The sequence below is a fragment of the Symphalangus syndactylus genome, chromosome 14, assembly GCF_028878055.3.
Source record: "Symphalangus syndactylus isolate Jambi chromosome 14, NHGRI_mSymSyn1-v2.1_pri, whole genome shotgun sequence".
Lineage (NCBI taxonomy): Eukaryota > Metazoa > Chordata > Mammalia > Primates > Hylobatidae > Symphalangus > Symphalangus syndactylus.
The window spans coordinates 85,439,558-85,455,730 of record NC_072436.2 but is presented as its reverse complement, the minus strand read 5'-3'; the positions used below and the strand labels follow the sequence as shown (position 1 = coordinate 85,455,730).

General features: G+C 39.9%; 1 protein-coding gene across 9 annotated transcripts in view; it reads right to left on the bottom strand.

Annotated features, from left to right (window-relative positions):
- Window positions 1–16,173, bottom strand: part of MTIF2 (mitochondrial translational initiation factor 2) — a 35,244-nt gene that overhangs the window by 12,942 nt on the left and 6,129 nt on the right. For 6 of the 9 annotated variants that reach the window (XM_063618013.1, XM_063618015.1, XM_055240589.2 and 3 more), the window contains 6 exons: window positions 14,539–14,764; window positions 13,244–13,355; window positions 6,490–6,661; window positions 5,863–6,023; window positions 4,301–4,477; window positions 1,212–1,351 (listed from right to left, as the gene is read on the bottom strand). In XM_063618013.1, the coding sequence (XP_063474083.1) occupies window positions 1,212–1,351; window positions 4,301–4,477; window positions 5,863–6,023; window positions 6,490–6,661; window positions 13,244–13,355; window positions 14,539–14,757 (981 nt within the window). In that variant the 5' untranslated portion in view covers window positions 14,758–14,764. Of the gene's footprint in view, window positions 1–1,211; window positions 1,352–4,300; window positions 4,478–5,862; window positions 6,024–6,489; window positions 6,662–13,243; window positions 13,356–14,538; window positions 14,765–16,173 lie in introns of those variants that run through there. The other 3 variants (XM_063618019.1, XM_063618017.1, XM_063618020.1) reach the window with 2 other exon arrangements.

Below are 16,173 nucleotides of genomic sequence, written 5' to 3'. Positions count from 1 at the left end.
GGCCAAATATTTTAATCTTATTGTAGTAAGCCTAACATTTGGCTTTCAGAGTGCAATAACAATTGAGGGATAGTGCAGAAGATAACAAAGTAAGGTAGCATTTTATAAATTTCAGAGAAAAAGATGCACAGTTTTACTATTAATAGAGGCATAATTTCTAAGTATCTTGGAGGTAACACATTTAGGAAAAGTAAAGATGAAATGAGATTTAATTGGAGGAAGGTGGTAGAGTAACCCATCATCCCTTCAGTGAATGATCAGGAGAAAAAAAAAGGCTATATTATAAATAAACTTTGTAATATAATAAGGATGGACAAAAAAGGAAATTGTTACTTAGCAGCAACCTCTATAGGGTAAGAGAATTGGAAAACACTGATATGAGGCAAGCACTGAGTTTCCTTGGTGTTTATATTCAAGAAAGCATAGATGATAATCTTAAAGAAAATGGAATTCATTATAAATAACATTTTAAAACATGTAGCAATTTAATCCACAAAAACATTCAGTCAATCAATAACAAAATCAACCTTAATATTTAATCTTGGTATTCATGAACTTTTTGTTTAAATCTCTTAAATGCTGTAAGGCCTGTTTTCCACTTGTAAGAGACATGAAATATAAGCACTATTTTGTTAACAACTGGATTTCATTTCTGCTTAAGACAGTCTTTGGTCAGGCATGGTGGCTCACACTTGTAATCTCGGTGCTTTGGGAGGCCAAGGTGGGACAATGGCTTGAGGCCAGGTGTTCAAGACCAGCCTAAGCAACACAGTGAGACCCTATGTCTACAAAATAATTTAAAAATTAGCTAGGCATGGGGTGGCACCTGCCTGTAGCCCCAACTACTCAAGAGGCTGAGGTGGGAGGCCAACTTGAGCTTTGGAGGTCAAGGCTGCAGTGAGCTGTGATAGCACCATGTCTTTATCCTACTATTTCCCTTATTCACCATTTATTCTCATCCTAAGTATCTCATAATAAAAAATATATTCCATTTAGACTTGACTCCACTCTGATTAGCTGGTGACTGACCTCTCTGAGCCTAACTCCTAATATGCCAAACCAAGATAATACCATCTTTGCCTGGCACCAAGAAAACTTTTTAAAAACAACACAAATTATGTACATCAAAATGTTCTTTAGATGTAATATACTGTGTGCATTATGTACAGCATTCCCATCCAGGCATATTTATATGAGGTCCCCGCATTTACCGTAAGTGCAGAGACAGGCACTGCCTGAACATCACCTCCATAATCTTCACATACCACATCATAAGCCAGCAGCTCTTTTTTCACTTTCTCAGGATCAGCCTCAGCTTTGTCACATTTATTTATGGCAAGGACAATAGGAACTGAAAGAAATGGAGTTAAAAAGAGTGAAAATGATGACACCTTCAATTCCAGGTATTCACAGTGAAAGACACCAACTTTCTGTTCTGGTTTTCTCTTTACTCAGTGGATGTTTTTATCTAACAAAAGGCCAAAATAACCCACTTTAGAGTCACATGACCCTAGTCTGTGCTCTACATATAGAGAAATCCAGATGCAAGATGTTAAAAGTATAATTATAAGCAGATTCTGAGTGCATAACAGACACCTGAGATTATAAAAAAAAAAAACAATACAGTCGGGCTGGGTGCAGTGGCTCATGCCTGTAATCCTAGCACTTTGGGAAGCCGAGGCGGGTGGATCACCTGAGGTCAGGAGGTTGAGATCAGCCTGGCCAACATGGAGAAATCCCATCTCTACTAAAAAATACAAAAATTAGCTGGGTGTGGTGGCACACGCCTGTAATCCCAGCTACTCAGGAGCCTAAGGCAGGAGAACTGCTTGAACCAGGAAGGCAGAGCTTGCAGTGAGCTGAAATTGTGTCACTGCACTTCAGCATGGGCAACAGAGCAAGAATCCATCTCAAAAAAAACACAACAAACAATACATTCATCCCTGGGTATACTGGTGGATTGGTTCCAGGACCCCCACCATTGCCTATACCAAAATCCCGGCATACTCAAGTCTTGCAGCCAGCCCTGCAGAACCGTGTATACAAAAAGCCATGTAAGGAAGTTTCAAATTCTGTGAATGCTGTTTTATTTATGTTTGGTTGGAAAAAATGTGTGTGTTAAGCGGACCCACACAGTTCAAACCCGAGATGTTCAAAGGTCAACTGTATTTTGGGTAGAAAAAGGCCTATCCTTAAACCTAAAAGCAAGATCAGTAAGTACACTGGAGATAATCTCCAAAAAAAAAAAAAAAAATCATGAGAAGATTCCAATTCAATACTGCTAGATCATTTGCCTCTTCTTTCCAGGATTTATTAACTCGTTGTTAAAACCCAACATCTCATCCTATGTTAAAACTAAGTACCAATATCACAAATTTTCTTTTAGGACTTATACTATTTATTCATACACCTAGGTCAGTGACCTAGTAGGCTCTCAATAAATGTTTACTTAATGAAAGGACCAAATAATCTTTTAATCTACTTACTATCACTAGACATATCCTCTCTTTAGAGACATCACACAAAATTCTACGAGGTAATTCTTTGGTTGCATTTCATCATCTCTGTAATTTTCTCAGGTATCAAACAGAAATTTTAAAAGATACAAAAAAGTTTTGCAATCCACAACGTACTGTTACGAAAAAGTACATTCTGGCTGGGCACGGTGGCTCATGCCTGTAATCCCAGGACTTTGGGAGGTGGGTGGATCACCTGAGGTCAGGAGTTTGAGACCAGCCTGGCCAACATGGTAAAACCCCGTCTCTACTAAAAATACAAAAATTAGCCAGGCGTGGTGGCAGTTACCTGTAATCCCAGCTACTTGGGAGGCTGAGGCAGGAGAATCGCCTGAACCCAGGAGAAGGAGGTTGAAGTGAGCCAAGATTGCACCAATGCACTCCAGCCTGGGCAATAAGAGCAAAACTCCATCTCAAAAAAAAAAAAAAAAAAAGAAAAGGAAAAGAAAAAGTACATTCTATGTTGATCAGCTGGAACTTAACAGGTACCAAGAGAAGAGGTGTACAAAGCATGATCTAATGAATTTATCCTATCTCAACCAATTGCTTTGTAATGGGATCCCTGGCAAATTTATCCCTCTCTTCTTGCAGGTATTCCCTAGAATCATTAAGAACATAGTACATCACACAAAGGCAGTTTTGAGGAATTAAAAAGGAATGAGAATAACATTGGAAGCTAGCAGATCCAAATTCCAAATGCAGACATACTGAAAATTAGTGTATAATTGTATATAATTAGGGAGAGTTCTGGCTGCTGAGTCTTAGTTTTCATGCTGTAAAATGAAAGAACTGGACTAGTTCAATAACTCCCAACCTTTTAAAAATCTTGCCAGTAAATCTGGGGGGAATATGACACACTTCATCGAGTACATTTTCTCAGTAAGGGTAGGGGTATGGTCATTTTAGAATAAAAATGAATATACTGAATGTGTAACTTTTTTTTTTTTTTTTTTGAGACGGAGTTTCGCTTTTGTTGTCCAGGCTAGAGTGCAATAGCACAATCTCGGCTCACCACTACCTCCACCTCCCGGGTTCAAGTGATTCTCCTGCCTCAGCCTCCCAAGTAGCTGGGATTACAGGTATGTGCCACCAGGCCTGGCTAACTTTGTATTTTTAATAGAGATAGGGTTTCTCCATGTTGGTCAGGCTGGTCTCAAACTCCCAACGACCTCAGGTGATCCACCAGCCTCGGCCTCCCAAAGTGCTGGGATTACAGGCGTGAGCCCCCACTCCCAGCCTAGAATGTATGGATATTTATTATTATAACTTTTAAATGAAGAAATAAGGGAGAAGATGGTTAAGTGATTTTCCAAAACTTTGAATTTTATACATTTGATCAGATAAGAACTTATTTAAAGCAGAAGGGAAAGTTTCTCTTTAGAGAAGAATTCCACATAATAAATTAACAGGAAATAACAGAATATAACCACCATGCAACGCCTAATGAATTTAGGTGATGGGTAGATCGAATTTCTTTATTCTTTTCTTACTTTTGTATCTGTTTAAAATTTCCATGATAAAAAGTTGAAAAAAAAAAAAAAAAGGCATAGTAGAGGAAAGATTGTACCTGTGGTCTGTACTTATGGTCACAAGTCCCAAGTTGAATCCTGCTATACTCTTCCTATTAGTTATAAGTCTGCAGGAAAACAATTTATCTTTGAGGCTTATCTGTAATACAGGTATAATAACTCTGGGATTGTTGTGAAGACTAAAATGAGCTACATGTAAATGGCCCCAGAACTTTGACTTTATGTAGTAGATCCATTAAGTCAGCCACACAGTACCTTGTGCATCTTTGGCATGCTGAATAGATTCTACAGTTTGTTTCATCACTCCATCATCTGCAGCTACAACCAATATGACAATGTCAGTGACCTGAGCACCTCTGGCTCTCATTGCTGAGAAAGCAGCATGTCCTGGAGTATCAAGAAAAGTTATCTTTTCCCCAGAAGGCAGAGAGACTGTGGAAACAGAAATTCAAGAATATCAAGGATTCAAACATGTACTTCCTTAATACCAAAGAATATATGTGACATTATCAGAAACCATCAATAATTCTTCAAAATAATTTTATTCCTTCCATTAATCTTAATCAGAACACAGATCATCATTTCACAATGAAAAGTGATAAAATGCCAGTGAGATTCTTATGGGCTTTTTTCCGTGTAAAAATTTCAAACTAAAGTCTCCATATTTCTAGAACATAACTACTTTCATAAATGTATCAACTGATATATCTATTTTAGAGACAGAACAGACCAATTGTTGTACAGGCAGCCACCCTTACATTAGCAAATCAGAGTTGCACAACTCCCTGAGCCACAGAGAGGCAATTTAGTAGGCAGTAGCTCAGGATTTGAGTCCATTGACCTTGGGTTTAAATCCTGGCTATGCTACTTACTGGCTATATACTGTGGGAAAGTTGCTTAATTCAGAGAAGTATCAGGTTCCTTATTTGTAAGTGCAACTATTAATACCTACCTTATGATGTTGTTGTCAAGATAAAAAAGACAAAACATATAAGGTGCTTAGCACAGTACTGGAAACATGCTAGGTGCTCGTAAATGGGACTATTATTTAATTATTATCAGCAAATATTATCACAACCTAGCAAAGGAGGTTATATAAACATAATTAATTAATAAAAAAATTGTAGGCTCATTAAATCAAACTAAGAATGAGCTAGAATTAAAAGTTAACACAATTTTCAGCCAGGCGCGGTGGCTCACACCTGTAATCCTAGCACTTTGGGAGGTCAAGATGGGCAGATCACTTGAGGTCAGGGGTTCGACACCAGCCTGGCCAACATGGCAAAACACAATCTCTACTAAAAATACAAAAAAATTAGGCCGGGCACGATGGCTCACACCTGTAATCCCAACACTTTGGGAGGCTGAGGCGGGCGGATCACAAGGTCAGGAGTTTGAGACCAGCCTGGCCAACATGGGGAAACCCTGTCTCAACTAAAAATACAAAAATTAGCCAGGCACGGTGGTGCACACCTGTAGTCCCAGCTACTTGGGAGGCTGAGGCAGGAGAACTGCTTGAACTGGGAAGGCAGAGGTTGCAGTGAGCCAAGATTGCACCACTGCACTCCAGCCTGGGTGACAGAGTGAGACTCTGTCTCAAAAAAAAAAAAAAGTTAACAGTTAACACAATTTTCTTCTTATAGAAAGTACAAAAAACAGCTTTACTAACCACTTGCTCTACATTTCATCAAACCAATGAGTGTAAGCTTTAGCCTTCTTTTTTACATTGAATTTGTATATTTCATACTATGACATTCAGTTTAAGAAAATAATAAGTGGGGTTCCCAAGCACATTGTAAGGTAATTTGTGTTCATACCAAGAAAGGCACCAATGTGCTGAGTGATGCCTCCAGTTTCCATTGCTGCCACTTGAGTTTTTCGAAGTTTGTCAAGTAATGTCGTTTTCCCGTGATCAACATGGCCCATTATAGTAACAACTGGGGACCTTGGGGTTAATAAAGCTGGATCTGCCTGGGGCCTACAATTAACAGCAAAAGAGTTTCATTTCTTAAATATCAGAAATACTTTATAGCCTGTGAATTGGTTCACATTTATCCCTGTGAACTACCATTAACAATAAAACCCAATATTCAGCATGGATTAGACCTATTTCCCCCTCCTATACATATAATGACTTATGACAGACTATTTAATAACTGCCTACCTACCTGTGGTTTGCATTTTCATAACAATGAGCAGAACTGAATCAAATTTGAAAATTCAGATCAATGTATACATTCAGCAAATTTTAAAAAATCCTTAAACTTTTATAATAACTTGAATGTATAATACACTTTCTAATGCTTTAAGTGCTTTGAAGAAAAGTTTATATACACATATCTTTATTACAAAAGAAATTTTAAAGCAAATCTTTCCATTAAAAAGTATAAATATAACTATGTAGTCTCCCCCAAACCCTGCCAGTATATACAGTTAAGTTTTACCTTCTTACAGCATCTTTATTTTTTCTGACTTTGTCCTGTTTTAATTTACTCCACTTTAACTTCATCCCTGCCTTCATTATCACTTCTTTGATCCAGACTTCATCTAAATGTGAGTCTGCTTCCAGTGAATCTATGTCAATAGCAGTGTTCAATAAAGCTTCATATACATAATCTGATTAGAATAAAATAAAACCTTTTAGGATCATTAATTAAATGCTCAAGAAAGTAATCTCTATTAATAAATGTCTATATAAACAGTACACTCAATGAGAGGAATAACTATGCAAACTGTTTCTCTAATATTAACAAATTACAAGGAAGCTAAAAAATGTTTTTTAATTATTTAGAATATGATACATTTCTATTAACTGACTTTTCTGCATATTCATAAATATTTGAATATTTATGTATTCGAGCCATCTGAATCATCAATAAAACATTAAGATAAATTTAGTATTCATAATAATTGATTGTTGTCTATTTCTCTAAAAATTTAAGGTCACAAATGTCATGTATACACAAATGTGTGTGTGTATACACAATCAATTCCCATTATTTGCAACAATTATGTTCTATAAAGTCACCAAAACTATTGAGTTAGCAAATATTGAACCACTGTTCTGAGGGGAAATATAGAGTTAGGTTCCTGCAAGCCTTTAGTCACATTTCATCAACTGATCAATACATAATTTTGTTTTATGCATTTCTGTTTAAAGATACTATATATATATATAAATCAAATATATAAAATATTTATATATAAATACATGTATTTTATATATATATTTGATTCATTAACATTGAACTCATGGCCAATTGCACCATAACTCATGCCAGAACAAGCTTATCTGAGATGCATATTTTCTCTGTAAGGCATATCACAGCCTTCTTGGGCTTAGGAACACTAGATAGGACTTCAGTACCACATTTAGGAACCATTTTAAACAGCAAAATTACCAACAAAAAGCATAAAAATGTGAAAAAAATGTGGCACTAAATAGAATACAAAAAGGACACTTGTTTGCAGTACGACAGCTGAAACAGAATGTCACCTCATTCAACCTCAGCTTCAGAACATGCACAATGGACAACTCACATTTTTCACTCTTCTGCACATGTCCAATAATAACTGCAAGAGAACCTGAGTACTGATTTCTTTCTTTTTTTTTTGGGACAGAGTTTCGCTTTTGTCACCCACGCTGAAGTGCAGTGGGGCAATCTCGGCTAGCTGCAGCCTCTGCCTCCCAGGTTCAAACAATTCTTCTGCCTCAGCCTCCTGAGTAGCTGGGAATGCAAGTGCACGCCACCATGCCTGGCTAAAATTTTTGTATTTTTAGTAGACAGGGTTTCACCATGTTAGCTAGGCTGGTCTCAAATTCCTGACCTCAGGTAATCCGCCTGCCTCAGCCTCCCAGAGGGCTGGGATCACAGGCGTGAGCCACTGTGCCCGGCAAGTACTGATTTTTGAGATGCAAATACATTTTGTGGAGTAGGTGAATTTTCACATACAGAATCCACACCTAAAATAAACAATCCACTCATAATGAGAACTGACAGTATGTATACACACACACACACACACACAGAGACACACACACAATATATATCTCTGAATACATGTATCTGCAATTCATTTACTTGTTTATGTACCTAGGGTGTCCAAAAAGTCTTTATTTTTTATTTTAAAAAATTTTTTGGCCAGGCACGGTGGCTCATGCCTGTAATCCCAACACTTTGGGAGGCCGAGGCGGGCAGATCACGAGGTCAGGAGTTCAAGACCAGCCTGGTCAATATGGTGAAACCCTGTCTCTACTAAAAATACAAAAATTAGCCAGGCATGGTGGCAGCGCCTGTAGTCCAAGCTACTCAGGAGGCTGAGGAGAATCGCTTGAACCCGGGAGACAGAGGTTGCAGTGAGCCAAGATCACGCCACTGCACTCCAGCCTGGGTGACAGAGCGAGACTCCATCTCAAAAAAAAAAAAAAAAAAAATTTTTTTTGAGACAGGGTCTTGCACTGTTGCCCAGGCTGGAGTGCAGTGGCGCAATCCTAACTCACTGCAGTAGCCTCAAATTCCCAGGCTCAAGCAAACCTCCTGCCTCGGCCTCCATTGTAGCTGGGACTATAGGTGCCACCACCACATCCTACTAATTTTTTGTAGAGAAGGGGTCTTGCCATGTTGCCCAGGTTGGTTTTGAACTCCTGGTCAAGCAATTCTCCCACCTTGACCTCCCAAAGTTCTGGAATTACAGGTGAAAGCTACTGCACCCAAACCAAAAACTCTTGAAATATAGGAAAAATATTTACTTATTCTCTTTTTCATTTTATTTAATGTGCTTTGTTTTAACTCAAGTCATGTTTCCCTATGGATGATAAATAAATGTATCTGTGATGATAATGAAATAAGTAGTTTTATGTTCCAGACTTGCAGTCACCCTATAAAAATATATTTAAAGAGTAGATACGAAAGAAAGGCAGCCAGGTGCGGTGGTTCACACCTATAATCCCGGCACTTTGGGAGGCCAAGGTGGGCAGATCACCTGAGATGAGGAGTTTGAGACCAGCCTGGCCAACATGGTGAAACCCCATCTCCATTAAAAATACAAAAAATTAGCTGGTCACGGTGGCACGCACCTGTAATCCCAGCTGCTCCACAGGTTAAAGCAGGAGAATCTCTTGAACCCGGGAGGCGGAGGTTGCAGTGAGCCAAGACTGCGCCACTGCACTGCAGCCTGAGCAAGAGTGAGACTCCGTCTCAAGAAAAAAAAAAAAAAAAAGAAGAAAGCCATCCTCAGATAAACAGAACATTACACTAAAAGAACATCCTATTCACTGGTGTGCTGGCAAATGTTTAATAACTATGCTCTCAAAAATAAATCTCTAATTTACAGTATTCTCCAATTTCCATGGTGCAAATATGCCCACCATGGTTGATTACAAGCTATCAACATAAAGTCACTGAATGCAGAGTTGGGGAGAGATGCACAGTAGTAGACTACTATATAGTTTTTTTACCATATAGATATGATAGGCATAAATAACCTTGAGAACACAGATAATTGTAAAATGCAATAAAATAACTGGAAGTGAAGAGTTGGTTTTGTTTGTTTGTTTGGGGTTTTCTGAGGCAGGGTCTCACTCTGTCGCCCTGGCTGGAGTGCAGTGGCACAATCTCAGCTCACTGCAACCTCTGCCTCCCAGGCAGTCCTCCCATCTCAGCCTCCCAAGAAGCAGGAACTAGAGGCTCGCATCACCATACCCAGCTAATTTTTGTATTTCTTTTGTAAAGACAAGGCTTCATCATGTTGCCCAGGCTGATCTCAAACTCTTGGGCTCAAGCGGTATGTTTGCCTCAGCCTCTGAAAGTGCTGGGATTACAGACATGAGCCACTGCAACCAGCCAGTGAGTTTTTGAGTTTTCACTACCTTTGTGACTTAATTGTTTTAAATGGTTGTGTTTAACAACCAGCTCACATAATTCCTTATAATTTAGCAATAAGCTCACAAGCTGATGCAAGCCAGAACCAGCAAGCCACTGATCGTACTCCACAATAATGCCAAGAAGCCATTTCCTATTTATCTTTCTACCACATGCTTTCCCAAGGAAACACATTTTAAGAATGATACAAGTCAAATTTACTATGTGAATATGCTCTCAGAGAACTGTAAAACTATTTCAAAACAAAAATTATGAGTTGGCCAGGCAAAGTGGCTCACATCTGTAATCCCACCACTTTGGGAAGCTGAGGTGGGTGGATCACCTGAGGTCAGGAGTTCCAGACCAGCCTGACCAACATAGTGAAACCCTCTACTAAAAATACAAAAATTAGCAAGGCGGCTAGGCGCAGTGGCTCACATCTGTAATCCCAGCACTTTGGGAGGCTAAGGTGGGCGGATCACCTGAGGTCAGGAGTTTGAGACCAGCCAGACCAACATGCTGAAACCTCGTCTCTACTAAAAATACAAAAAAATTAGCCGGGCGCAGTGGCGGGCGCCTGTAGTCCCAGCTACTCGGGGGGCTGAGGCAGGAGAATGGCGTGAACCCAGGAGGCGGAGCTTGCAGTGAGCCGAGATTGCGCCACTGCACTCCAGCCTGGGCGAAAGAGCGAGACCCCGTCTCAAAAAAAAAAAAAAAAAAAAAAAAAAAAAAAAAAAAACAGAAATTAGCCAGGCGTGGTGGCGCATGCCTGTAGTCCCAGCTACTCGCGAGGCTGAGGCAGGAGAATTGCTTGAACCCGGGAGACAGAGGTTGCAGTGAGCTGAGATCGTACCACTGCACTCCAGACTAGGTGACAGAGCAAGCCTCTGTCTCAAAAAAAAAAAAAAATTAGCCAGGCATGTTAGGCACCTGTAATCCCAGCTACTCGCGAGGCTGAGGCAGAATTGCTTGAACCTGAGAGATGGAGGTTGCAGTGAGCTATGATCACGCCATTGCACTCCAGCCTGCGCAACAAGAGTGAAACTCTGTTCAAAAAAAAAAGAAATTATGAGTACAATTCTATTTCAAATAATGCTAAAAATACCTAATACTCTAGTTTTCCAATACATTATACCGAACTTTTGAGAGGTAGCTTACATAGAGAGATAATCGTTTCCCCTCTGTGTTAAATGCATATGGTATTAACATACTATTTTGGCCGGGCGCGGTGGCTCACGCTTGTAATCCCAGCACTTTGGGAGGCCGAGGCGGGTGGATCACGAGGTCAGGAGATCGAGACCATGGTGAAACCCCGTCTCTACTAAAAATACAAAAAATTAGCCGGGCGTGGTGGCGGGCGCCTGTAGTCCCAGCTACTCGGAGAGGCTGAGGCAGGAGAATGGCGTGAACCCGGGAGGCAGAGGTTGCAGTGAGCCGAGATCGCGCCACTGCACTCCAGCCTAGGGGACAGAGCGAGACTCCGTCTCAAAAAAAAAAAACAAAAAAACAAAAACATACTATTTTATTTTTATCCAAGACTTAAATAAATATTTATATGTAGAAAAGTGTCCAACATATTGCAACAAGAAATATTACATCAAGCTACTTAACTGACCCAGAAGAGGGAATAAATGCACTCATATCACTAATGTATACAGTAGTTAAAAATAATTACCTCATGAAAACTATCTTTAATTCAGAAGAGATTTGAATATGAAATAAGCTTCAAATAGACACATTTATTTTCATCATAGATAATCAGTTTGGGTTTTAGAGTACTGCTCCATGAGACTAAATTTGTATTTTAATCATTCTATTTATTAGTCATACTAAAGAATCATGGTTATGGGTTCCTCTGTGTATAGGGGTAGGGGGTCATGTTTAAAAAAAAAAAGGAGTACTCATCTTTTAGAGATACATACTGAAGTATTTATGGATAAAATAAAATATCTATTGTCACTGACTTATGCATACATTTAAGCTTATTCCATTCTTTCTGCTACCATATTTGTCTGATAATTGCTAATAATAAAAAGTTTTGCCAGGTGCAGTGGCTAACACCTATAATCCTAGCATTTGGAAGGCTAAGGTGTGCAGATCACTTGAGGTCAGGAGTTCGACACCAGCCTGGCCCACATAGTGAAACTCTGTCTCTACTAAAAATACGAATATTAGCTGGGTGTGATGGCATATGCCTGTAATCCTAGCTACTTAGGAGGCTGAGGCACAAGAATTGCTTGAACCGGGCAGGCAGGAGTTGCAGTGAGCCAGGATCCTGCCACTGCACTCCAGCCTGGGTGACAGAGCAAGACTCTGCCTCAGAAAAAAAGTTTTAAAAATCAAGCCTATTATCAATACTACTTATAAAACCACACCAATACAATTTTCCTTAGAAAAATTCTGAATGACATAGCCATATTCATTTATTTTCAAAGTTTTCTAGCTATAAAATGACTGAATAATCCATCTGCAAAATTATTAAAAATGCCAAACAGGCCAGGCATGGTGGCTCACACCTGTAATCCCAACTCCTCAAGAGGCTGAGGCAGGAGAATCACTTGAACCTGGGAGGCGGAGGTTGCAGGGAGCCGAGATCGTGCCACTGCACTCCAGCCTGGGCGACAAGAGTGAAACTCCATCTCAAAAAATAATAATAAAAAGAGTGAAAAAAAGGAAATCAGAAAATTATAGGGCCAGGCATGGTGGCTCATATCTATAATCCCAGGACTTTGGGAGGTTGAGGCAGAAGGATTACTTGCACCCAGGAGTTCAAGACCAGCCTAGACAACATAGTGAGGCTCTGTCTCTACAAAAAATAAAAAATTAGCTGGGCATAGTGGCACATGCCTGTAGACCCAGCTACTCAGGAGGCTGAGGCTGAACGATTGTTTTGAGCCAAGGCTGCAGTGAGCCATGATCGTGCCACTACACTGGACAAAGCAAGACCCTGTCTCAAAAAAAAAACTAAAAAAAAAAGAAAGAAAAAAGAAAATTATAGAAAAACAAAAAGAGAAAGTATGTAAGTATAGCCCCTCAGTCTAAAAACATTCTTTGGATTTCTTCTAATAGCCCACAAAACTTCTGAGAAAGAAAACTTAATTCATGTAAGAAAATCTTTTCCACTTTAATTAAAAGCAAAATCTTGGAGAAGTACATTTGGCAGAGTCAAGAAACTAACTAGGGATTATGACTTAAAGTGAAGACTATTATAATGACTTAATATATTTTTTAAGTGCCAGTCTAGTTTTTAATCTTTCAACGCCTTAATCTCATTGCAAATAAAATGCCCGGTCTTCCAACATTCCCATATTTTGCTTTGTAAAAATATCTGACTCACCTGTGTTCTTTTCCATTGCCCTGGCCAGTTCCTCAATAGTCATTCCAATCCATACTTCTACCACCTTTTTAGATTTTGTTGAAGATAACTGAGATTTCCATGGTCTTTCTTCCTATTAAAAAAATCAGAACATATAAACAAAAAAGAAGAAAAAACTTAAGTGACAATTTAGATTTATTCTCAAATATCTACCACAATCATAGCTACTATTTCTTTCTTTTTTTTTTTTGAGACAGAGTCTTGCTCTGTCACCCAGGCTGGAGTGCAGCTGCACGATCTCAGCTCACTGCAACCTCTGCCTCCTGGGTTCAAGCCATTCTCCTGCCTCAGCCTCCCCAGTAGCTGGGATTACAGGTGTGCACCACCAGGCCCAGCTAATTTTTTTCTTTTTTTTTTTTTTTTTTTTGAGACAGTCAAACTCTGTTGCCCAGGCTGGAGTGCAGTGGCACAATCTGAGCTCACTGCAACCTCCACCTCCTAGGTTCAAGCAATTCTCCTGCCTCAGCCTCCTGAGTAGCTGGGACTACAGGCATGTGCCACCATGCCCGGCTAATTTTTGTATTTTCAGTAGAAACGGGGTTTCACCATGTTGGCCAGGCTAGTCTTGAACTCTTGACCTTGTGATCTGCCTGCCTAAGCCTCCCAAAGAGCTGTGATTTACAGGCATGAGCCACCACGCCTGGCCTAATTTTTGTATTTTTAGTAGCGATGGGGTTTCACCATGTTGGCCAGGATGGTCTCCATCTCTTGACCTTGTGATCCGCCCGCCTTGGCCTCCTAAAGTGCTGGGATTACAGGCGTGAGCCACCGCATCCGGCCATAGCTACTATTTCCACCAACAAACACTCCCATAAGCAGTTAAACCTTAAGCTAAAATTAAAATCCTGCATCCTTAATTCACTGTTTTACACTGATTTCCAAGGAACCAAATTCATCAGCACCACACAATTAACCAGAACTTCCCTTTCTCACAAAGCTCTATTGCTTGGAGTAGAGCATTAAATAATAAATATTCTGTAAATGATAAAATACTCAAAATGGATTTCTACTCATGGTTCTAGGCACTTTCATTTTAGACCAAGTAATACACTAACTTACAGAAATCTGTAACTATACCGGGTGCGGTGGCTAATGCCTGTAACCCCAGCTACTCAGGAGGCTGAGGCAGGAGAATTACTTAAACTCAAGAGGCGCAGTTTGTAGTGAGCTGAGATCGCGCCACTGCACTCCAGCCTGGGTGACAGGGTGAGACTCCGCCTCAAAAAAAAAAAAAAAAAAAAGAAATCTCTAACTACCTTTTTTGTTACTAGAAGCCTATACTGAGATAAAGCAGCCCCAGTGAGCACATCTGTTGGCCAGGGCCAGGCATACAGTTGAGCTGTCCGCACAGGGTAAGCAGATGAAAACCCATGCCTCCACTGTCTTAATGCTCTTCTTTGACACAGACTGTGCAGTTGCCTATAAATAGTGTGAAATCGTAGCAAGTTCTCCAACTTCAGTAGCTTCTGGTTCATGTTTCTCCTGGAAAAAAAAAAGGTTTTAAAATAATATTCAAATCAAGTTAGCAAATATTAATTGGATATTTACTATATGCATAGCACTGGGCTACACTTAGCTCACTAGACTTACAACGATGAGTAAAACTGGGTTTCTCCCCTGAAAAATCTCAGTCTCATCAAGAGATGGGATTCCATACCAAGTACTCTCTAGATACTAGCTATTATTATTACTGTTAATGTTACTGCTATGATAGAATTGAACAACTTGTAAAAGGCTCTTTTTTCACTCTTGAAATATCAACTAACCAAATCACAACTAGAGTAATGTTTCTAAAGTGCAAATTCCAAATGATAACATTTCTGTTAAACACCCTGAAACTTCTTTTTTGAAACCGGGTCTCACTCTATCATCCAGGCTGGAGGCTGGAATGCAGTGGTGTGGTCACAGCTCATTGCAGCCTCGACCTCCCAGGCTAAGGTGATGCTCTCACCTCAGCCTCCCTAATAGCTGGTACTAGAGGTGCGCACCACTATGCCCAGATAATTTTTTGTTTGTTTTTTTTGGTAGAGATGGTGTTTCACCACGTTGTCTAGGCTAGTCTCAAACTCCTGGGATCCAGTGATCCACCTTGGCCTCCCAAAGTGCTGAGGTTACAGGCATGAGCCATCATGCCCAGCCTTACTTTATTTCTTACACTCTTAGAGTCTCTACACTCCTACCTCTCAAGCTTTTGTTACTGTAATCCACCTGTCATCTCTGATGGTTTCTCATCTCATCTCTGAAACTTTGCACACACTTCCTCTAGTTGGAATTGTCTTTCAACTCTTAACACTTTTCCATCTTCCCATCTCACCCCCTAAAAAAAGATGCTTTATAGTAGGAAGAAGATACTCAATATTTATTGAATAATGCATTTTGAGTATTATTCTTAGAATGAAAGAAGAGTTTTTTTGAGAGAAAACTGTAACAGAACTCATTAGTAATATAGTTCTTTTCCTCCCAGTGGCCTCTATTGCCTCTGCTCTCAAGACTGCATTTCTATGGCTTTGCTTTTCAGTTTTTAAGGGCAGGAATGACAAAAACAATGTAAAAAGAACATGTTTTCCGGCCAGGTGTGGAGGCTCATGCCTGTAATCCCACCACTTTGGGAGGCTGAGGTGGGCGGATCACCTCAGGTCAGGAGTTCGAGACTAGCCTGGCCAACGTGGTGAAACCCTGTCTCTACTAAAAATATAAAAATCAGCCAGGCATGGTGGCGGGTGCCTGCAATCCCAGCTACCCAGAAGGCTGAGGCAGGAGAATCACTTGAACCCGGGAGGTGGAGGTTGCAGTGAGCCGAGATCATGCCATTACACTCCAGCCTAGGCGACAAGAACAAAACTCTGTCTCGAAAAAAAAAAAAAATGAAGAACATGTTTTCTTCTTAGGAA